The following is a 24991-nucleotide window of genomic DNA, read 5'->3' on the forward strand; positions in this document are numbered from 1 at the left end:
GCCTGATCCACCCCCAGCTTTGGATGACACTCATTATACGGGGAGTCGGGATGACATTACATCAAAGATCAGAATCGTGAGATCACATAGGACACCAAACAAGTATGACATTGTTGAGGCTGGTGAACTGTTCCATCCAGATCTTGTTGTAGGTGAACCATATATGCCAATGGAGGTTGTGCTACGCAGGATTTTGGAATATTTTAGATCACGTGTGATTGGATGTGATGGCCTACCCTATAACCTTGCTTCACGTGTGATAGACAATCATTACGCATGTTCCATCTGCAATGCCACTGATATTCATGGCGTGCCTGAATTACAGAAGCATCTGGATGATGACCATAACCTACCATGTCAAAATCCAATCCACAATCCACGTTCGGAAACATCTTATTGCTCCCAGGACCCGGACACATGGAAATCAACATGGCAAAGGCAAGTTTTAAATTATTGTAGGATGTAATCCCAGACCCGTGAAGATTCCGGGGAAGAATAGGTCTTCAGCAACCCATGCTTGCTGACTTTGCTTGTCGTAAAAGGTGACTAACGGGATCGGGTGGTCAGCCTGGCTGACTTGGGTTACGCATGTAATTGATCCCAATTGCGTGGCTCGATGCTCATGATATTAATCACTGGATTATCTGGTCCAGACTCGATTATTTATAGACAGCCGTCTTATAGCTGGACTACTGCTGAGTGCGGCGTTAAACAACAAACCAACAAACCAATCCACCAACCTTAAAGGTCTTGCCATCATGCTGGGTTTCAGGACAATTCAAGCCCAAGACTCGTGCCGACATGCCACGGACCATCATAAGGCTTGGCAGATGCTGGAGATATGTCTGTTGGGGACAGGAGCTGAACTTCTCGTTCCTTTCATCAGAGACTGTAAGCAACATGGTAGGCAGGCAAGTGTGGCTCTTTTACATTCATGGTTATCATGTGCAAAGAACAGGAACTACCTTTTCATGGCCGATGTTACCTTTACCTATATCACGGCACTGTTTCTATCCCGCTGTGGCATGAGAAGAGGAAGCGAGAAATTGATCATGGAATCTTATGCACGTTTCTCAGATTTTTTCTATGGCCTACACATGACACAGTAGCAAGCACTCACTGTTCGGGAGCATCATGTCAGGTACTCTAGTCCACCAGAGGTAAAGGACTTCATATAATCACATATTTCTTTGTCAGCTTCAGGGAAGGATTTCAGGGGTGAAGGGGGAGATTTTGTTTTAGAGGCAAAAAACAGACGGATACAGATGTGGATGCCTCCGGGACTTCCTACGGAACAGCACTGGCAGAGAATATGCCGCAACATAGACACTTTAGGCCAGGTAATAACCTTTTTTTAACACTCAATCGAGAATATTCAACTTTTGAAAAACCTATATTCATACTGAAAAAATAGTAAAACGCACAATCCAAGGGAGAGGAAAAACTCTAAAAGTTTCAAAATATGAAATATTTGGCAGCGTTAAAATTGACTGTAAATTTAATTAATTGAAACGTTTGCAATGTATCATGCCAAACTACGCTCACCTTTCATTTGTGTTCATGTATTTAGTTTGTGCACACACTGCAATATGTGTTTTCAAAGTATGTCTGAATATGTAAATACTGTCCTGAAAACAGTAGAAATATATTTATACAGGCACAGTAGAAATGTTCATATACTTGCATCTTTAACATATCACGTAAGGGGGAATAATTGGTGTTGAAGGATCAATACTTATAGAGCTGCTTGGAGTTTCAATGGTGAGGTTCACCGTTCCCCATGTAAGGGGAGCTTACTGCTGTTTAATTGGCATTGAATAATGAACACCGTATTTCCGGGGGCTTCAGTTTGTGTCGACATTGTAATGTTTTTTCAAGAGTTGTATTCACGTCTGAATAATGGCCCTTCGTGAGTAAACCATACTGCTATGCAAATGTATTGCAATAATGTTAACAATAAAAACAGTTTGATAGGAATTTTATTACATTGTTGTATGTCTGTGATTTTCACAGTAGAAAGGAATTTTCTCATTATGTTCAGGTGGGTTTTTTTAAACTCGGTAACTTTGACAGAGGAAATTCACCCAATAATCAAAATTTTGGGCATCACATTTTCCCCAAGGTCCATTTTCTGTGTCGCCATCACCATCTCTTTCAATATGGCAAATGGCACATTTATTAGAACTAGATTGTCGAAACATTGATACTTGGGGTTGTACGTCAACAGATGTCGTTCTTTTCCTGTAAGTGGGCGAAGGGAAGGGGACGGTAACAACACCATCACTTGTTGTTTGTGCTGTTTCCAGCATCCCTTGGGTTTCCATGGGGCCATGTTGTTTAATCTGAAAATAAAAATATGCATATCATATGTAATATGTAACAATGACTGTTTATTTACGTAGACGGAAATGTTTATATATGTTCTGTTGTTTATTGATGGAAATGCTTTACTTACAAGCAATTTGTCGTACTTAGATTTCAGTTCCTGTGATTCATACCACCAGTTTTGTTTTGATGGCGTGACAATGAAGATAAGCCTCCGAAAGTGTCTAGCTCACTAATTCATCCACCTGAAACATTTAAATTTGTACTGATAAATGATACATTTACTTTCAAACATCAGCATGACATCAATAATTTATTAACAGTTCCGAGTACATCTGTCTAAGAAGTCTGGAGGTGCCCCAGACGACAGCGGTGATGTATATGACGAGATCCGTCACTGGCGACATCGTGTGCGAAAGTCTGGCTATCTTGCCAAGCCTTCAAGTGATGTTCCGCACACGTCCCTCTCAGGACAGCCCCTGGACTCGGAACTACGTATGTTCTCAGGAAGGTGTACTAACAATAAATCTTTGTATGTTGATGCCATTTTGTCAGGCCAGAAACTGGGATGCGTGGTGAAGCTACCTCGGGTGTTCATTTTGGCAGTGGACCGTGAGAAGTCTCAAGATGTCACCAAGAGGACAAATGCCGAACTGGTTGACAGCTGAAATTAATCAGATTGAAGACCTTGGATCGAAGGATGTGGCAGCATCTCTGCGTAAGGACTTTCACCGCCATGGCAGGACTGGCACTGCTCACATTCCTACGTAATGCCAGCGACATTCTGGCAGGCCTTCTGGAGGTGATGGATTGAGACTTCAGGTAATGTATGCTTTTACATGGCCATTAACATTGATGTGCTTTCCTTTACATATGAGATGTTGTACATTATGTCATCATACCTTCATCAGTGTTCGCTTTCTGGAGCAGAGGGTGTTGGATTTCTTTTTTGCGTCAGTCACAAATGTTGTGGGCATTGGTCCCTTCTGATGATTGTTCACCAATGTAGGTTTTTTGGCCTGTGTTTGTCGACGTTTTTTATATCGGTAGGTTTCCGCCATCTGTTAAAATGTATTTTCTATATTTACAGGTTCCTCAACTGCTTGACCTGCACGCCACTCACATGAAGTACCTTCGTGATTCATGCGCCATCTGTGATATTTCATTCCTCAGTGTATACGGAGTGACCGTGACACTAGCATACCCTGCGTCATCTGTGATATTCATTCCTCAGTGTATATGGAGTGACAGTGACACTAGCATACCCTGGGTCATCTGTGATATTCATTCCTCAGTGCATATGGAGTGACAGTGACACTAGCATACCCTGAGTCATCTGTGATATTCATTCCTCAGTGTATACGGAGTGACAGTGACACTAGCATACCCTGGGTCATCTGTGATATTCATTCCGCAGTGTATATGGAGTGACCGTGACACTAGCATACCATGAGTCATCTGTGATATTAATTCCTCAGTGTATATGGAGTGACAGTGACACTTGCATACCCCCAGTCATCTGTGACATTTCATTCATCAGTGTATATGGAGTGACCGTGACACTAGCATACCCTGAGTCATCTGTGATGTATTTTCGTGCCAATCTACTGTGATATAGTTCATTGTGTCGTGTGATGTGGTTTTAACTTTAAACCCGCCTTTGCCGGTCCCAAGCCCGGATGTGAAAGGGTGAGGGTTCGACAATACTTCCTAAGTCTTGTTCATAAAAGAGTATTTATGTTTCCATTATTAGGTGCTGTTTCATGCATTATTTCTTGGCAGTTTACCGTCTCATCTCACCTCCATGGTATCTTGGTCTTGTCCACTAGCCTCCTCCTGATATTCCATGATTTCCTCTCCAGTTAGTTGAAGTCAGACACAATTACTATCAAGACATGGCTTTAAATACACCTTTCCGAGCGATTATTAACAACTCAGATGGCCCGTTCCATTTATGTACCAATGGTAGACAACATGTGTTATTCGTATACACTGTTGCCATGACAATTTTTCCTCAATTTTTATTTGTTTTACGGTTTGATTTTCCATTTCATTTTGTAATTCGGATTTCTTCAAATATGACCAGCCACTGGGCCTCCATAGAATTTTATTTCTTCACATACGTCGATCGGCGTATGTTATACACGCCAATTGACGTATAATACGTCGATTGGGTTATTATACGCCGATTGGTGGTTATCCCCGACCTGAAGACATAGGGCACAGATGACAAACCAAATGGTAAAACCACAAACTTGTAATACCTCCTGTCCCATGGCCAAACCCATGAAAGGCCGAGAAAAGTTGTATGAGGAGTATGCATATCAATATTATGATGGTACGCGGAATGTATACTGAGTCAAATTAAAAACTTCACATTTTTAAAAGTAATCCAATATATCATATACAACGGACAAATGTATCAGAAAAGGTAATTTTTAATCATTAATGTCCAAAGAAGGATTTTTATTAACGGTGGTAACCATAATTTGTTCCAAGCACCTACGGTATTCGGTAACAACATCAACAGTTTAAATCATAAGTCCAAAGCACGAGAATCTGATGGCACACAAGTTCAGTAGAGTGTATGGCCACCATGTGCGTTGACAACTGCCACACAACGCCTCCGCATGGACCTTGTGATGCTTGTGAACACATGATTGGGAACACGACACCATTGTTGCTGCAAAATGGTGCCAAGATCTTGCAAATTCTGTGGTTGGTTCTGGAGAGTGCGCAGTCTTCTGCCAAGAGCATCCCAGACGTGTTCGATGGGATTGTGGTCGGAAGACCTTGACGGCCAGTCCATGACGTTGACTCCCGCATTCTGAAGGAAATTCCTCGTCAAAATTGCTGTGTGGGGTCTGGCATTGTCGTGTTGGAAGATCAAACCGGGTCCATGTGCTGCCATAAAAGCCAGAAGTTCTGGTGCCAGTACCTGGTCGCGGTAAGCAGCAGCGTTGAGGTTGCCACGGGTGACAAGAAGCCTGGAACGTGCATTGCCACAGAAAGCACCCCACACAGTGACACTTCCGCCTCGAAATCTGTCAACTTCCTGTACACAACACTGGGCGTAACGTTCATGACGGCGTCTCCACATCCTCGCCCTACCATCAGCAAATCGAAGATTAAATCGGGATTCATCACTGAAGACGACTTGATTCCAATTCCTCTGAGTCCATCGTAAGTGTCGCTGTGCCCACAAATGACGTTGACGTCTGTGTTATTGAGTCAGAATCGGCCCGCAGTATGGCCGTCGTGAGTAGTATAGAACGGGTCCGCAGAAGGTAGTTTTGGTTGATCCGGTTGATCCAGGCGGATGCGAAGGTGATTGGTTGATCCAAGTCACGTGATCGGATAGGATGACTCATGCATCAACAGCGTGTCACAGGTGAGGGGGAATGAAAGGTGTGTGTTTATAAGGCAGAAAAGAATTCATAAGAAAACAAAAGTAAAGGGTTATGAATAGAGCTATGTGTATAGCGTGCTGCCCTAAATAGACAAGCAGCCCAGTTTGAATTGAGCGCGCTTGACAACTCACGTTATATATTCAAATAACCCGCGCTCGCTAGAGCGTGCGACCTGGTTTGATGAATACAGGGAGTGTGTTGAAAGTACATCATACCGCAATAGAGACGGGTTATGTCAACACGATATACGCCGGGTAATGTAGGGAAAAAAATGTACGTCGAGCTGGATCAAATTCATCTTGTACGGTCTACACGTTGTACACCACGAACGTTAGACAACCTGTATGGAAAAAAATATAGACAAAATAGATAAGACTACGCAATCAGCAAGCTAGCAGTGTCGTTTAATTACATTTAGCGCGCAAGAACGAGCTAATGTATAGCAGAGAGACTAAGCGACCGACCGCCCATAACAATGTCAACATACCCCCGGCCGTACAATTAATGTTAACATACCAACCTCGCCTAAAGCTTCCCATTCATAAATTGTGTGACCAGTGTCCCGTATTTATGATATGTTAGGGAACCTGGTTGTACATTTGTTATTTTAAAAGGGAGTTAGTTCAGAGAGGATATATATATGGGTATTCCCCTCATTAAACCTTTCTTTCGTTGGTGTCTATTAAACGTATCCGGTATTTAATACATTTGAATGATGTAGGAAAGTATGTGCGTGTAGATGTTGTACCTATATCCGAACACGAATGTATGACACCTTTCAATAGATCAATTACGGTTCTAACCACGACACGCAACATGACTATGAGCGTGGTTAGCAGTTCATATTTATAAACACATCGTAAATGGCAGATTTCTGATGAATGAACTCGCCCGCACACATGTCTATAGGGTTATGTTCGCCAGAACTGTAAACAGTGACACATTGATAACAGGAAGGGTGCGTGGAATGCACTCGTCCTTGTAAGGGTAAAATACGCGTTTAAACTCACCATTTAAACGATGACATTACTTTTTAGATGTATTGGTATCAGTGAGTGAGTGAATTTAGTTTTACGCCACACACGGCATTATTCCAGCTCTAGGACGGTGATCTGTCAATAAACGAGCTTGGACCAGACAATCCAGTGATCAACAGCATGAGCAGCGATCTGTGCAACTAGGAACCGATGGCACGTGTCATCCGAGTCGGCGAGACTGACCAACCGATCCCCGTCAGTAAGCATGGGTTACTGAAGGTCGATTCTATAACCCGGGACCTTCACGGGTGTAGTATGACGAAGACTATATACTAATATGCAAAAAAACTGAGAAAAACCAAACCAATTCATTCGTATCATTTATTGATTCGAGTCAATTGGTTCCATACAAAGCTGTGATATACGAATGGACAATAGTATTCACTCTGGAACATTATTTAGTCACTCATATACACATGCTGCTGCTGCTGAAGGCCCTATTGTTTAAACAGCCAGTCCATGTTTTGAAACACATTTCGCACTGTTGAATGTTTTAAGGTTGAATGGTTGTCTATAGTCTATGCTTTATCCATTGCTTGTAACGATTTCCGTCCAGGGGGTCCCAGTTTCACAATTCCTCTCACGTAGAGGGAAATTCGGCGTTTCTTATCGTTCAAACGCCTCAGTTTACGAGGTGTTTTCAAAATATGAATCAAACTAGACGCGTGGCGTTGACTCGGCATTCTCTTCAGACTGTTAGACTGATACAGTAGTGATGGGTATTTATGCCTAATCGTTCTGCTCACGATCGTCATCCTCCTCCTCGTCATCACCGTCGTTATCCTCTGCAACGCTATCAGATTCAGTCTCACTTTCTATTTCCGGCATATCCATCAAAGGCAGGATCTCTTTCATCTTGGGTTTTAGGAGGAGTTTGATTTTATTTTTGAGAACGGATTGTTCCGAGGAAGGATTCATGTCTCCCAGGTTGTATAGCATGTTTTGAAACAGAGGTGCCTCTTTAAAGTACGTGGTATATTCCATAGCATAGTTGAGAGTACTACGCACTAGATCCTCCCACCTCAGTTTCAATCTTCTCTCAATCCATTCTTGCGTTCGTCCCTGTCGCTTGTACTGTTTTTTCTGCAGTTTCATCTTGTCATGAAACGTATCGTACACCTGCTTCCAGATGCGTTGTAAGCCTACATTTTGCCACTCCTCGGCTTCCATATTAGTGAATGTTGACTTCCCGCGTGGAGGTTTGACGGCAAGACCACTGCCTTTCTGGGAAGAGGCTAGGTCGTCAAAGTCACTGTCATCGTCATCACTCTCGAGTCTGGCACGCTTTCTCTTAGGTTGAAGGCTATTGGCCGGACACCAGTGTTTGATATGTCGCTGTAGATCGTGCATGTTATCTATCAGCACCCCGCAATCTGCGCAAGCCGTGGCCATAGTCAATGATGTCTCACTACTCGTGTCTGAATCGGTTTCAATTGGAGTGAGCTGATGTTGGGGCAATCTCTCTTCTTGTGTCAGAGGACTATCCAGAGATTCTGTTGTAGTCAACTTCTCCCTACGCAGATCAGGTTCAGACTGTGCTGTTGTTCTCCTGTTTTCCTCATTTATAAGGTTAACATGCAGTCGATCCTTATCTTTGGTGGTAGGTTTTAGATCGATGGTGAGTTGTCCATAGGGTGTTTCATCAACCTTTTCATACATAGCCATAAAGTGATCCATATGTTCGGGGAAAATTCTACGAGCGAAGATTTTGATTTGCTGTTTATCTATGGGGGAATGAAACAGGGTGACATAATGCGCGTTCAAAGCAATGTCTCTCGATTCCTTACCTCTCGGAAACAGATTTTGTATCAAGAGAAAGATCAATACATTCTTGTGATGTGAGGTTTGAGTAAACAGCCGCGAAATACGCTTGTCGTGCTTTGCTTCGGCCAGGAAATCATCCAGGACCAACACGTTCTGTTGACGAGCATCAAAGTAATCCTCGTCCAAGATATCGTAGGGAATTCCTTTTACAAAGGTCAGCTGAGGCAGCTGCTCACCGAGGTCCTGATATAATGGCTGCCATTGAGTATAACACCAAACGATGCGGGTAGGTTTGGGTTGAATCAGGCCATGCCGGAGTACATGAGAGGTAAACACAGACTTTCCACAACCACTGGGTCCCACAACGAGGGCGTTTGAGGGAATCAGGAACTTGAATTGTTCTCGAAGATCAGATATACATGGTAAATGAGGCAGCCACGAGTGGACTTGCGATGGCGGCGGCGGCGGATGTGCTTGTAACGGCGGGTTGGCTTGACGCAGCGGCGGCGGTGAGTGGACTTGCGGCGGCGTTAGCGGGTGGGCTTGTAATGGCGAGTGGACTTGCGGCGGCGGGTGGGCTTGTAACGGCGGCGGCGGTATGCTATGTTTATTTCTCCTGTGTCGTAACATGACATCTCTCCTTGAAAACATTTTTTCACAGTCCGGACAGGTGGCAACCCCCATGGCGATCCAATACGGTGTGCGATTAGAGGGTATGGAGCTTTCTTTTATACCCTTGACTCTGTTGACGCTTCAAGGCAGCAAGTGCCCGTTCCACCACAGCCTTCACCTCCGACACATGTTGTATTTTCACGGGTTGGGGTGTTGTCTTCGATCCCTGTTTGGTTGTCATCGTTTTCATTTTAGGTGTTACCTGTCTCTTCTTTGTCTTCAGCGTCGACTTCTTGGCTGCTTGTGGTTTCTTTCTCTGTTGTGATTTTCTCAACGTAGTCTTCCTAAATATATCTCTAGGGTCAAGTCTAATCTCTGATGCTTTCTTCATGTTGTTCACGTCCAATCCGTTTGCTGGCGAGAGTAAAACTGTTTGTCGGGCTACACTGCTGTAGAGTTTATAATGTCTTACACGTGCAGGGAATCTTGGAAGACACTCTTTTCTTCACAGCACACTTGTGAGTATGTTAAAAAAGTGATCATATTAGTATAAAGTCTTCGTCATACTACACCCGTGCAGGTCCCGGGTTATAGAATCGACCTTCAGTAACCCATGCTTATCGGCGACTGACGGCGGGGATCCATTGGTCAGTCTCGCCGACTCGGATTACACGTGCCATCGGTTCCTAGTTGCACAGATCGCTGCTCATGCTGTTGATCACTGGATTGTCTGGTCCAAGCTCGTTTATTGACAGATCACCGTCCTAGAGCTGGAATAATGCCGTGTGTGGCGTAAAACTAAATTCACTCACTCACTGATACCAATACATCTAAAAAGTAATGTCATCGTTTAAATGGTGAGTTTAAACGCGTATTTTACCCTTACAAGGACGAGTGCATTCCACGCACCCTTCCTGTTATCAATGTGTCACTGTTTACAGTTCTGGCGAACATAACCCTATAGACATGTGTGCGGGCGAGTTCATTCATCAGAAATCTGCCATTTACGATGTGTTTATAAATATGAACTGCTAACCACGCTCATAGTCATGTTGCGTGTCGTGGTTAGAACCGTAATTGATCTATTGAAAGGTGTCATACATTCGTGTTCGGATATAGGTACAACATCTACACGCACATACTTTCCTACATCATTCAAATGTATTAAATACCGGATACGTTTAATAGACACCAACGAAAGAAAGGTTTAATGAGGGGAATACCCATATATATATCCTCTCTGAACTAACTCCCTTTTAAAATAACAAATGTACAACCAGGTTCCCTAACATATCATAAATACGGGACACTGGTCACACAATTTATGAATGGGAAGCTTTAGGCGAGGTTGGTATGTTAACATTAATTGTACGGCCGGGGTATGTCGACATTGTTATGGATGGTCGGTCGCTTAGTCTCTCTGCTATACATTAGCTCGTTCTTGCGCGCTAAATGTAATTAAACGACACTGCTAGCTTGCTGATTGCGTAGTCTTATCTATTTTGTCTATATTTTTTTCCATACAGGTTGTCTAACGTTCGTGGTGTACAACGTGTAGACCGTACAAGATGAATTTGATCCAGCTCGACGTACATTTTTTTCCCTACATTACCCGGCGTATATCGTGTTGACATAACCCGTCTCTATTGCGGTATGATGTACTTTCAACACACTCCCTGTATTCATCAAACCAGGTCGCACGCTCTAGCGAGCGCGGGTTATTTGAATATATAACGTGAGTTGTCAAGCGCGCTCAATTCAAACTGGGCTGCTTGTCTATTTAGGGCAGCACGCTATACACATAGCTCTATTCATAACCCTTTACTTTTGTTTTCTTATGAATTCTTTTCTGCCTTATAAACACACACCTTTCATTCCCCCTCACCTGTGACGCGCTGTTGATGCATGAGTCATCCTATCCGATCACGTGACTTGGATCAACCAATCACCTTCGCATCCGCCTGGATCAACCGGATCAACCAAAACTACCTTCTGCGAACCCGTTCTATACTACTGTCGTGCTTGAAGGTGAGCAGTTCTCAGACGGTTTCGAACAGTTTGCGCACTCAGTCTACCCCTAAACAGTTCATTTATGGTTGATGTAGCTGTCACAAATCGGTTACGGAGGTGACGTAAGACAATCTGACGATCCTCTGCATGTGACGTCACACGTGGTCGACCTGGCCGAGGGCGATCAGCGGTGGTACCCGTTTGCTGTAGACGCGTTCCCGTCTGCAACATGCCGATGGCACGTTCACGGTGCACATTTGAAAGGCGTGGCGTGACAAATGGCCGTAAAGCCTTTTGTTTTCTTGTCTTTTTCTTTTTTTGTTAATGACAGCTAACAAGTGTGGCTGAAAACACGTGCGGTATTATGGCCACGAGACCAGTTGCACGTGAAAAAACACTTTTGCCACAACAGTGCTGTGCACATGATTTGGATCGATTCACCTGCACAAAAACGGGTGTTATCTGAAGACAATACGTGTCCATTACTGTTTAAATACACAATATGGGCCAACACTGATAACTGGTCAAAATGTTAAAATTTTAGGATTGTGAAGTTTTTAATTTGGTTTATTATATATCGTATTTAACTAACCAATCACCAGCTTTGATATACATAAGAGCGGTTTTCCAGTCTTCATATTTGACTGAAAGTTTAAACATATGTTTGTTCACCACAGACGAATAAAAAATTAATCTTTTCTTTCCAGAAGATGAAATAGACACCGACAACGGATTAAAAACACGAGACCTCTCCTCACATTCCTCCACTAAATTTTTCCGCACAAGATCTGTAATAGTTTCACAAACAAAGTCAGAATGCCGCAACACCGACATGCTTTTTAATTCCATAGATGTCAGAGTAGAGTAAAATGGTATCTTGTATCCACTTACAATAACATCAATCCCAAATTGAGTAGAACCAATGTCACGCCAAAACTGTATGCAGCGTCCTATACGACCCCTCAGTAAGATTTCAGCATATCCACGCTCATATTCATAATAATCGTTTGTAAGTTCAACTTTACCTTGTTTACTCTGTGACTGTATTCTTGCATCCGGTCGACGTGTCGGCGTGACTGTGTTAGAGTTGACATATGGACAGTCTCGTCTCCAGTGGCTGAGTTCTCCGCACGCAAAACACGTGCTAAGTCTCGGGCGAAAAAGACGTCCTTGAGATGGTCCCGCTGGATAAGTCCCGCCCCAACTGTAGTCTGCGTGACAGTCGCTGTCGGTCTGGAAAACTTATATGGGGCATACCTTGACGATTTTGATTTCTTTTTGTCCATTTTCTTGATAGCCCTGGATTCCGCTCTGGAAATACGCCGATCATAGCCAGAATCATCAGCAAGATCATTACAGTCATATTGGCGAACAGTCTCCCAACCTCCATCTTATGAGTCGGCAAGCTTAATCAGCTTATTCCTACGCTCAATGCGCGAAGCCTCCGCGCAAAGTAGATCTTGCAAATAGTCCAATTTTGAGTTAGAAATAGCAAAATTCATTTGTTTCAGAATTTATACAGAAGCCGGTGCTCTTCCCGTTTCCATACGAAATCTTTTTCAGTTTTGAGCTTCTGAATTCGTCTGAGGCGGTCGTCTGAGGCGCTGCGATTCGCTGTGTAGTGTTGCATCCCTTGGGCACGCTAGAAACATATGGTTGTCAGTTCGAATCTCTGTCCGCCCCGATTATGTTTCTAAGTTTGTCAGCTCCATATCCGTGCTCGTGGGTTTCACCAAAGTTGTAAACGTCTGAGACCTGCATCACTTCGGGCTTTCCTCCCACATTAAGCTGACACGCCGTGATATAACTGGAATACTGTTAAAAGCGGCGTGCGAGGATGTTGTTGTTTTCCACTTCACCCTAGCCGTGTGTGTCAGTGAGTGAGTGAGTGGATTTGAGGTTTTCCAGTTTGTGAGTGAGTGGGTGAGAGTGGTTTACGCCGTTTATAGCAATATTCCAGCATTGCGGGCTTCACACATTGTACCCATGTCGAGAATCGAACACGGGTCTTCGATTTGACGAGAGGAAAACACAGATGCATATCAAACGTCAACTTAGACGTCCGCACACAGCACACGCATGCACCTTGTAAACAATGTTTCTGCCGACATGGGTACAATGTGTGAAAACAATACTCACTCACTCACTCACTGCATTTGGAGTGAGTGAGTGAGTATGGCTTTACGCCGCTTTCAGCAATATTCCAGCAATGTCACGGCGGGGGACACCAGAAATGGGCTTCACACATTGTACCCATGTCGGGAATCGAACCCGGGTCTTCGGCGTGACGAGCGAACGCTTTAACCACTAGGCTACCCGGCCGCCCTCACTGCATTTGGAAGACGTACTTCTAATACAACAGTCGTATAAGAGAATTCCACAATTCCAACAAGCAGATTTTGTCATCTGTTGTCACTTGACTGTTCCAACCAGGAGGTCGTCACTATAGCACGTAGTGCACGAGCTTTCCGTGGCGTGCTCTGGTCGAATTCCCTCTCACGGCTTTTCGCGCCGATGGCAGCCTGGTTCTTTATAAATGATAAGATGATACTAATTCATGTGACGTCATTCCATTGTTCGAGCCGTGTATCAACATGAACTATTTACATCTCAGAGTGATTCGTTTTAGCACGTGCATTAGGTTTAGCACCCACGACATCTCGAACTGCACGTGCAAACGCGCGTTTCATTTTGACACGGTTGTCGCGTTGGCTCCTCGTCAGCGTTGAATTATAGTCAAGGAAAGACCTTAAAGGCGTATTTTAGTTTTCCACGAATACACGCTTTTTCGTTTTCTACTTCATAATCTATTTAATGCTTGGTTGTTTGTTTTTTAACCAATAGTCCAGCTATATGACGGCGGTCTGTAAATAATCGAATCTGGACCAGACAATCCAGTGACTCACATCATGAATATCGATTTACACAATTGGGATCGATGACATGCATCATCCAAGTCAGCGAGTCTGACCACCCGATTCCGTTAGTCGCCTCTTATGACAAGCATGGGTTGCTGACGACCAATACTCACCGGAATCTTGACGGGATAAGTCCAGTATCCGGTTGGTTACAGCATACAAGATGTTTTTTTATCACGGTTTTTTTTATGAAATACCATATGTATCTGAGAATATAAAAACGGTTCCAGGAAAGAATTAGTCACGTCCTCACTGGATTGTCAGATCCAGTCTCAATTACTTACCGGCCGCCGTGATTTTACGATGAGATGAGCAAGTTGACGGATTTCCTCCATTAGACACCCGGATGTCTATCAATTTCTTGCAAGACATTGACCCGACGTATATTCTGTACAATGCTAGAACAGTGGCAACTCACTACCAGAATCCCAAATCCTACAGTCAAACAAGGTTGTATTCGCAGGAAACGGTTATTTGTAATCACCAACGTTTTTTTGTTGGACAGAGCGTGTATCGGATAACGGGCATCTTATAGAGGAAATGCGATAGTTGACAAGACAGGCCAAACATCCTGAATAGATTTAAAACGACATATCAAAATTAGTTCTGTTTCATTATCGATTGGATGTTTCGGCGTTTTCCCCTGTAGGTAAATCGAGTGTTGCAAACTGGGTGTTGGCAGAGCGAGCTGGACACCCACTCGTATCAGTTTTTATAATTTGTTGGCAAATTTGGAAGACATCTTCAAATTAGCATCACGGAAACTGTGTACGAATGGCATGATTTAAATCAGGTTCCAGTGACCACGAGAGAATCGAAATACCTCCTTACTTTGTCTACATAATACGATGGAACTATTAATCGAACTAACGGTGAATTGCACTGGTAAAGGAATAAACAGATTGACGGCAATAGCACTAGACTATTGTTTATTTTGATACACGTTGCCGAATATATCGATATGGTCAACGTCTCTTGTAGGTACTTATAATTCGTTAACTTTATGCTTCAGTTAAGAGGCGACTAACAGGATCGGGTGGTCAGGCTCGCTGACATGGTTGATGTATGTCATCGTGTTCCAGTTGCATGATATCAATCACTGGATTGTCGGGTCCAGACTCGATTATTTATAGACCGCCCTCATACAGGTGGAATATTGCGGAGTGCGGCGTTGAACAACTACAAAGAAAAATGACCGTTAACTTTTTATTCAGGAAAATAACTTTTTGAAGAGACAAGTGAGCATGCGTGCTGGACACTTATCAGATTATTATTATTATTATAACAAAAATGTAACCTCCCTCAACTCACTAACATAAATGAGAATACAAAACAGAATTATTAGATGTGCATAGATTTTTGCATATAGCAATGACTGATGCCTATTTATGTCCGACGAAACACACAGCTGCAGATGAGACTCAGTGTTTGAAGCATCAGTAAAATATAGGCCCGCGATGGAGGACCGGCCCAGGCTTCGTTGTTGAGCTGCTCATACGATTCAAATAAAGTGAATATGTTTCTATGCCGCTTTTAGCAATATTCAGCAATATCACAGCGGGGGACGCCGGAAATGGGCTTCACGCATTATACCTAAGTGGGGAATCGAACTCGGGCCTTCAAGGTGGCGAGCAAGCGCTTTAAGCACAATGCTACCCCACCGCCTCTTATATAAAAAGAAAACATACACGTAGTTACTCCATATCAACATATCAATCTTAGTGAATATCATATATAAAGAGGAAATGTTAAGAAACAATACCTAAAGTGTTGCAGAAATCGTGGATTGGATATGTGTTTATATTATTTCGTCAATGTTGACAATGGATTTTCTAAGTCTTTTCAATCATCTAGTGTCAATATACAGGAACTAAAATGGGAAGCTGAATATATAAATGTCGGGAGAAAGAGTTGAAACACCGGTCGCGTCACATCAAAACACAGTAAAAGATGGTACTTGTTGTTACCCTGCCTGGCGCTCGACATTAAGGAGCTAAAACAAGGACTGGTCGGCTCGGAGTCAGTATACTGTTTCACAGGAAGATATTCATGTCAAACTGCGGCATGATATCTGAGTGGGCTAGCACTATGAAATGGGCATTAGTCCGGACTATTACACACACACACACACACACACACACAAACACACACACACACACACACACACACACACGTGCATGCACGTTTCTATATAAGTGCAATAATCCTGGACGCGACGTTAAACCCATTACTCCTCACTTCTTGTGGCAAGCATGCGGTACCGGGGATCTATTTTAACCCAGAAGAGCGGTGGGGTAGCCAAGTTTTTAAAGCGTTAGCTCATCACAAAAAAAAAGGCCTGGGTTCAATTCTCTTTGTGAAGCCCATTTCTTGTGTCCCCCGCAATGATATTGCTGGAATATTGCTAAAAGCTAAATACTCACTCAGTGACTCTAAACCAGAACCACGGACAGCCTTAGAATGAGTGAGTCTTGGCATCAGCAAGTTTCCAGTTCTTCAGGGTGGGATCAAGCTTTTATATATGAGACTCGTGAAAATCCGGGGTAGAAGGGGTCTTCAGAAACCCATTCTTGTCGTAAAAGACGACTATGCTGCTCTAAGAGGCGACTAAAGGGATCGGCTGGTCAGGTTCGCTGACTTGGTTGATTCATGTCATCGTATCCCAGTTGCAAGATATCAATCACTGGATTGTCGGGTCCAGACTCGATTATTTATAGACCGCCCACATATAGGTGGAATATTGCGGACCGCGGCGTTAAACAACAACAACAAAGAAACAACCGTTAACTTTGACTGCGTGGATCGATGTTCATGATATTATTCACTGGATTGTCTGGTCCAGGCTTGATTTTTTTCACAGAGCGCAGTCATATAACTGGAATATTGCTGAGTGCGACGTTAAACAACAAACAAACAATCTTGTATGTGATACTGAGTGAGTGAGTACATTCTACGCCGCTTTTAGGAATATTCCGGCACCATCCGGCACGCCAGAAATGGGCTTTACACATTTCATCCATGTCGTGAATCGAACCCGGGGCCTCGGCGTGACCTCTGAGGGTCGAGAGGAAACATGGGGAAGAACAACGGGGAAGAGGGCAGAGTGAAGAAGAGGTTTGGAAAGGAGAGAGGAAGAGGGTGCCAGAAAAAGAATGTTTATGTCTTCTCAATTGTTTTGTTATTAAATTTTGGATCAGATCACGGAAGCTGGGGCGAGGCTTTTGTTTCATTTTTGTATATAATACATATTGATCTTATCTAATCTGGTACAATTTGAAGTGTTCCCTTCGAATCAAAGATTATAATCTGGATACCTTCAGCAAACGTGGGAACAACTAACCCCTTCTTGAAAATATTGCCGAATAAATAGAAAGAATTGTACGCAAGTCTTGACAGAGATTTGGGTCATATTTATTTACATTTTACTTCTTTAAACAGTGCACGCCTGTTCTCTTGTTTGGATTAATGTCAAATAAAGCTCCCGAACACAACATAAACAATACCTCGTGCTGCACGTGCCCATTTCACATCAACCTGGTACGAACTGGACAGAAATAACACAATCAACAATCTTCACTGCAACGCCTCGTGGATTGTTCCTTATACTTACACCACCACCATCGTCATCATCATCATCATCATCGTCATCATCAGTATCGTCCTGATCCGGGTACCCATGAAGATCCGGGTTAGAATAGGTCCACAGCAACCCATGCTTGTCGTAAAAGATGACTGTGCTAATTGTAAGAGACGGCTAGTCTCGGTGTTCGACTCGGTGACTTGGTTGATGCATGTCATCGTATTCCAATTGCGTACATTTAGATCAATGCTCTTGGTGTCAATCACTGGACTGTCTGGTCCAGACTCGAGTATTTACAGACCGGCGGCGTTAAGCAACAAACAAAGATAATCCATATTAGCAGAAGGGGCTTACACATTACTACAGAGCGAAGTAAACCATATTCAACATATTCATGTAAACATGTAAACCATATTCACTCACTCTTGTAAAGTAATAAAATATATTAATTCTGCTTATCGTCCTCATGCATGTACACCTTTTTACAACAAAAAGTTTCGAAAAGAGCTTGTTTACTCCGTAATATTCACCACAGAAAAATCTCATGCGTCTTTCCGTAACCTACAAGAAGGCTTGTCCCGGGGACCCGTGAAGTTCAGGGTTAGAAAAGGTCTTCAGGAACCTATGCTTGTTGTAAAAGGTGACTATGCTTGAAATATGAGGCTGCTAACGGTATCGGGTGGTCAGGCTCGTTGACTGTTTGATGCATGTCATCGTATCCCAGTTGCGTGGATCGATGCTCATTCAATCACTAGATTGTCTGGTCAAAACTAGATTATTTACAGCCCGCCGTCATACAGCTGGAATCTTGCTGAGTGCGGCGTTAAACAACAAACAAAAAACAAAGCTTTCCCCGGAATGACACGAACTGGTCACAAAGGTAGAGGGAAGCTGTCATTCGTTACAATCGCATCTTTCCGCAGCTTACAAGCAGGAGGCTTGTCCCGGAATTGGTCACGAATTAAGGTGAAGGTCAACTACATACTCCGTCTTCGTCGTTTATATACCCAACGGCAGTTAGGCGTTCCGGAAACAGTGGTGAATTGATAAGTGCTGCAACAGCCAACTGCTTGTTCTTAGCGCAGAGCAAGGCCGAAGCATGTGCCTGTGAAGGAGAGGCTCTCAACTGATAAACTACGACACTCTGAAACAGAAACACCGGCTGAAAAAAATATTTAAATGTACACACTGATATGGCCAGATCTCAGCAGTTGCGAGCTGGTCGTAAAGATGATTTGCTTGTAAACTGTGATCATCGGACGACACATGCGCGTGGTTATCAGCGCGTGCACGTGCATTTCATATCAGTTCGTAATCCTGACATATATACCACCTTCAGTTTAACATACATTTATGAATATACACATACAGTTATATTGGAACGGTCAAGGACAAATTTTAGGAATAACTAAATAAGATTCTTGTTTTCCAAGATCCGACCGTCTATGAAATGGCACCCTGCCGAAATATTTTTATAATTTTTATTTAAATGACGTTTACAACTGAAATTTCTTTTTTGTACCTGACTTCGATTTTTGCATTTCAGTCCGCAGAGCCCTGTCACAAGAAGTCACAGGTTAACAGACTCAAAACTTCGGAAAATAGTATACTATTCATATTTTCGCGATTTGCCCAGTGCTTAGGTTATAACAAGATATTGGATGGTTTTGCATAAGAAACAATCCACAAGTACATTTAATGTAAATATATATTCAAGTTTATATATTTCTATTTCTTCAAGGCACGACTACATATAGTCGAAATGTATCGGATTTCGCTTACGGTAATACATATCACCAGTTAATCTTTGAACTTTATATTTCCCCGAATCCCCGAATATAGTAAATAATAAAAATTAATTGGAAGTTATAAACCGTTTCATGTTAAAGTTAACTGCAGTGCACCTGGAATCTGACACCCTGTGATCGAACGTGAACGCTCTATGTAGATATTCACACCGTGAATTACTGGAAACAAGTGGGAAAATATCTGCACTTTAATCTTTTATCAGAGTTTTTTTTCCAAAATATTTTCTTGCACCTAAATCAATTTAAAATTTCAAACCCCGACGACAGATAATTAGTTCCGAAGAAAGTAAATTCCAAACCAAAGGCATTGTTTACATATCCACAAAGCACGTGCTCGCTGTCAAAATAGTTTGATTAAACGGAGGAGTCTATTTATTTGAAGGTGATATGGGTTAATCGCGGTATACAGTTTACACGAACGAGTCCATCTGGATGTGTGTTTTTTATCTGTCTTTAATCTGACCACATCTGCCAATATTCACCTCTATTAACAAGTTCATTTGAGCAGATAAAACTCTCCATTCAGAAGCAATGCATCGCTTGCCCCAGTTCAGCACTTGGGCTCAACTGCTGTGGTGGGCGATAGGCAGTGGTGCTCGTGTTTGATGTAGACGTTTCGAGTGGATATACGTTTCGAAGGAGGTGGTGGGGATTTAATCACACGGTGAATGCGAAAGTGGATGGATTACATTGTATGACGTCGCTATTTTGATTAGCTACACGATGACATAAACACACACAGGTGAGAGAAAAGATCCCGCGATCCCCAGTGGTAAGTTACCTGTGCGGAAAGTTTCTCATGATCCGACAGTGAACATAAAATGAGATTGTCTTCTTGAACATTATCTTTAAACTTCATCCTGTAGCCCAGAGCACTGATATAAGAGACAGTGTATCGTCTTACCTGACTGGGTTTAATTTCATTACTTGGCGGAAGTGTACAAGCTCTGTCATTCTACGACCTGGTGGCTGTCAAAGCCACGAGCTAGTTCCCGCGCTTGGTTTAGCCGGAGAAGTGCAAGGTAATATTATATTCCACGGTGATATTGTATATGAACTAGTATCGATTTTTATATTAGGGTCAGGTAGCATTGTACGTGAGTTCGATTTGTTCAGTCAATGTCAATATGTCATCTGAGGTAGCATAAATATTTTATTGAGAATTCATATTACGCAGAGAAAACTGTGCCAACGGTCCATGAAACCACGCAGCCTTCTTTGTAGGTGTAGCCTAAATAATTTTCAGGATTTCAGTTTTGTATGTAATTGTGATATAGCTGGAATATTGCTGAATAGGGAGACAAACAAAATACACCTATCTCACTCACTCACTCACTCACTCACTCGCAGTATTAACTGGATAGAAAATATGAGAAATATCTTCAACACATCATCTTGTAAAAAGTGCATGTAAATTCTGATATGTACTTCTTTCCTTGTACTCTCCAAAACTAATGGAGGAAACAAAGATTATTCATTCATTCATACAGATTGCAATGAGAGCATTTTCCCTTTAAATAAGTGGCTATGTGAATAAAACAACCTTACAGAAGTAAGTGATATTTAAAAAATAATGAATGTGTTATGAGATGAGAATTATGTCATGGTAGCTGAAGTAATATGTTATGTTGAAGCTTAACTGTAAGTGTGAAAATATGTATGGAAATAAACAATGCTATTATCCCCCCTCCCCCCCCCCCCCCCACACACACACACACTCACACACACACACACCAATACCCAAAGGCCCCACGACACACTTATACACGGTACATCGTACATCGTCTACACTTGAGAAGCAATATATATGACAATGTTGACAGAGTAGTTGATATCTCAGGCTAAACACAATCAGAAACCACAGTGTGAATTGGGCCCAAAGGAGCAACTCAAGACCATGGTTAAAGTCCCAACATAGGTACAATGTAGGAAGCTCGTCCCTCATGTCCCCAGTGTGGCTGCATCAGCTAACAGTGACATAAGCCATTTATTAAATCAAACTGAATTATACACATGATACAACGTAGTTTTGCCACATTCATAACCTTCCCCACCTAGTTAAAATTCTATAATGAAATTGATTGTGAAATTTAAACTGAGCCTTTTTCTACCAAGGTTTAGTGTACATGAGTGTCCACTTCATCAGTAGATGAGAGATGCTTAGACAGGTAGAAGACAGATCTTGTTCCAGAAGGTCAAGTGGAATGAAGTCAATTTACTGGAAAATGTAATTGACTTTTGGTATTAGGAACTGCTCACGATCATGAATGCGTGACACTTTGTTCTGGATAGCAACGTTTTTTATTCTTTTTTAGAATGTTTCAGACCTGCTTCTTGCCCCTTCATCAGGTGAAGGATGAATGATCCCAATCATAAACAACACTCAGCATTTATCAGCACGCTACACACTGCATGGCCAAAGAAAAGAAGGGTGGGTGGGAGGTTGGGTGTTGTTTTAGGCAGGTGGGTGGGGAGGTAGGGAGGCCTTTTAATGGAGAACTACTGGAAATTGGTTGTCACGGTTGGCTCAGTCTTCTTGGGCACTTGATTTCTCTGTGTAGAGTTGCGTCCCTTTGGCGCACAAGAAACCTATGATTGTGGGTTCGAATCCAGGTTCGTCCGGATTATGTTTATAGGTTTGTCAGCACCATACTCGTGCTTGTGGGTTTCATCAAGTGGTAATCGTCTTGAAACCTGCATCACTTAGTGTTAATAAGTTAAGTTTATCAGTGACAGATTGCCACGTTTATTGCCTAACACTACCAGGACCAACTCAGGTACTGTACATGTTTCAGCTTCAGAGACAGTTGTCAGGTTGACAGCATGAGTTCTCGTCTACCCACCCCGACCAAAACAGGTCAAAAGTCATCTCAGACTGCTCTGGGTCAAAGGTCATCACAGGTGTCATCACTCAGTCACGTCAGTCGCAAGGAGAAGTATCGCAGGATTAAATCACGTGCACAAGAGGGACCAAAATCGAAACTGCCAGGAACGAGACTGAGAGGTAAGACTTGTATTTCAGTGTCATACCCACAGGCTTCACACAAGTGCGTTAGTACATTTGAAGAATTTTGAAGCACTTAGGTTATATCATGTTATATACTACTCAACTTTTGAGAAGGATAATCAGATATGTCATTCTATATATACTCTTTGATATATATGTGGTTGACATTGGTGTAGCCGTCTATCAAATTTTTCACACAGGTGCTCTATCGTGTTCAAATCCGGGGATCTGGAGGGCCAGGGGAGAACATCAACATTGTTGTTGTGTAGACAGGCTCTTGTGATCCGTGCTGTATGCGGTCAAGCGTTGTCCTGCTGGAATACACCGTTGCCGTTGGCTGCAATTTGGAGGACGTGTGAGAGGAGAATTTCGTTGATGTATTGTTTAGTCGTAAGATTTCCCTGGATATGGACCATGCCTGTCCTGCCATGATGAGAGATAGCCGCCCACATCATACAGCTACCCCCACCAAACCTGTCCACTTCCTGTACACAGTTTCTGGCGTCACGTTCTCCCCGACGTCTGTAGACCCGTGCTCTTCCATCCCCTCGACAGAGGAGAAATCATGATTCGTCACTGAACCAGAAATTTCTCCATTGCAGTTGAGGCCATGCCCTGTGTTGTTGACACCAATGCAGTCGTTGTTGACGATGTTGTCGACTCAATATGACGTGTCAAACAGGACGTCTAGCTCATAGACCTGCTGCTCTCAAACGATTTCATACAGTCTGGTTGGAGATTCTGCTCAGTCCGGGTATTTGGGATGCGTTTAAGGTGGCTGTGGTCGTCCTTTTACATAGGTGGCACAGTCGGATGTAGCGATCTTGGTTGGGGGTAGTTATTCTTGGTAATCCTGACTATGGCCGATCACGTGTTGACCCATGCTGTTGAAACCAATCCCATTGCCTTGTGATGGTGCTGGGCGCTACATTGACAAGCCTGACAACAGCTGATCAGGATGCGCCTGCCTGCAAGCTGCCTATGACGCTGTTTCTTTGCACTTCTGTTTATCTTGGCAAGTTGTTTAACTGTCACTGTTCGATTGACGCAGATGCCATGCAATCAAAAGCCCTGCACTTTAACACCATTCATAGTGAGTGCAGCTCCATGGCCCTTTTGTTAATGTTTTTCCGAATCGTACATATCACTTTGATCCGGGAAATTTGTCACTGACACTGTGACACATTAAACCTCTTCATTTTAAGCCGTATTGTGTTTCTTTTTTTGAAGGGTATATATACATTTGACGTATTATGAGAATCAGTTTTGTGGATCATAGAAAGATGAAAATATCCCTATCAAAAATAGAGTAGCATAGAGGAACATGTGAAGCTCGAACATATTTTTATGTTTCAGGTACCACACATAACCATATCACATGACAATTTTGTTTTCACCGTTTTTGCCAAAATTAACAATTTTTTGATGAATGCATTTACGTGAAATATACAATGTGTACACAACAGCTGACCTGTCCACAAGGTCCAGGAGGTCAGTTGGCATGTTTTTTCCAGGACACCATCCCGACAGTGTAGCTGCCTTTCTGTACGTCCACATGAAGAGAGATCAAGCATTTAGTAATCTTACTTGTAGGAAGTTGCGATTCACTGATGTATCGATGCATCACAAATTTACACCAGACGAACTGACACTGTATTAATTTGAGTAATAAGTTTATAATTTTGGGGGACAATATTGAGGTCTAATACCTATAGGTGTGTCATGATGCAACACAGGTGTCTAATTTTGATGAAGTGAAATGACACCAGGGTGTCATTATGATGAAGTGCCATAACACTAGGGTGTCATTATGATGAAGTGCCATGACACAAGGGTGTCATTATGATGAAGTGCCATGACACAAGGGTGTCATTATGATCAAGTGCCATGACACAAAGGTCTCATTATCATGAAGTGTCATGACACAAGGGTGTCAGTATGATGAAGTGCCATGACACTAGGGTGTCATTATGATGAAGTGCCATGACACTAGGGTGTCATTATGATGAAGTGCCATGACACTAGGGTGTCATAATGATGGAGTTCCATGACACTAGGGTGTCATTATGATGGAGTGCCATGACACAAGTTTGTCATTATGATGAAGTGCCATGACTCAAGGATGTCATTATGATGAAGTGTCATGACACTAGGGTGTCATTATGATGAAGTGTCATGACACTAGGGTGTCATTATGATGAAGTGCCATGACACTAGGGTGTCATTATGATGAAGTTCCATGACACTAGGGTGTCATTATGATGGAGTGCCATGACACAAGGGTGCCATTATGATGAAGTGCAGTTACATATGGGTGTCATTATGATGGAGTGCCATGACACAAGTTTGTCATTATGATGAAGTGCCATGACTCAAGGATGTCATTATGATGAAGTGCCATGACACTAGGGTGTCATTTTGATGAAGTGCCATAACACTAGGGTGTCATTATGATGAAGTTCCATGACACTAGGGTGTCATTTTGATGAAGTGCCATAACACTAGGGTGTCATTATGATG

At 42.7% G+C, this 24991-nt stretch overlaps 1 protein-coding gene across 1 annotated transcript in view; it reads left to right on the forward strand.

Annotated features, from left to right (window-relative positions):
• The first annotated feature begins 20089 nt into the window (after nucleotides 1–20089).
• The window catches only part of LOC139465039 (coiled-coil domain-containing protein AGAP005037-like), a 254222-nt gene continuing 249320 nt past the window's right edge, over nucleotides 20090–24991 (forward strand). The window contains exons 1-2 of the mRNA XM_071246726.1: nucleotides 20090–20206; nucleotides 22260–22468. Coding sequence (XP_071102827.1) covers nucleotides 22288–22468 — 181 coding nt within the window. The 5' untranslated portion in view covers nucleotides 20090–20206; nucleotides 22260–22287. The remainder of the gene's footprint in view (nucleotides 20207–22259; nucleotides 22469–24991) is intronic.

Source organism: Haliotis cracherodii, unplaced genomic scaffold (assembly GCF_022045235.1).
Source record: "Haliotis cracherodii isolate W230 unplaced genomic scaffold, xgHalCrac1.p SCAF_17, whole genome shotgun sequence".
Taxonomy (NCBI): Eukaryota; Metazoa; Mollusca; class Gastropoda; order Lepetellida; family Haliotidae; genus Haliotis; species Haliotis cracherodii.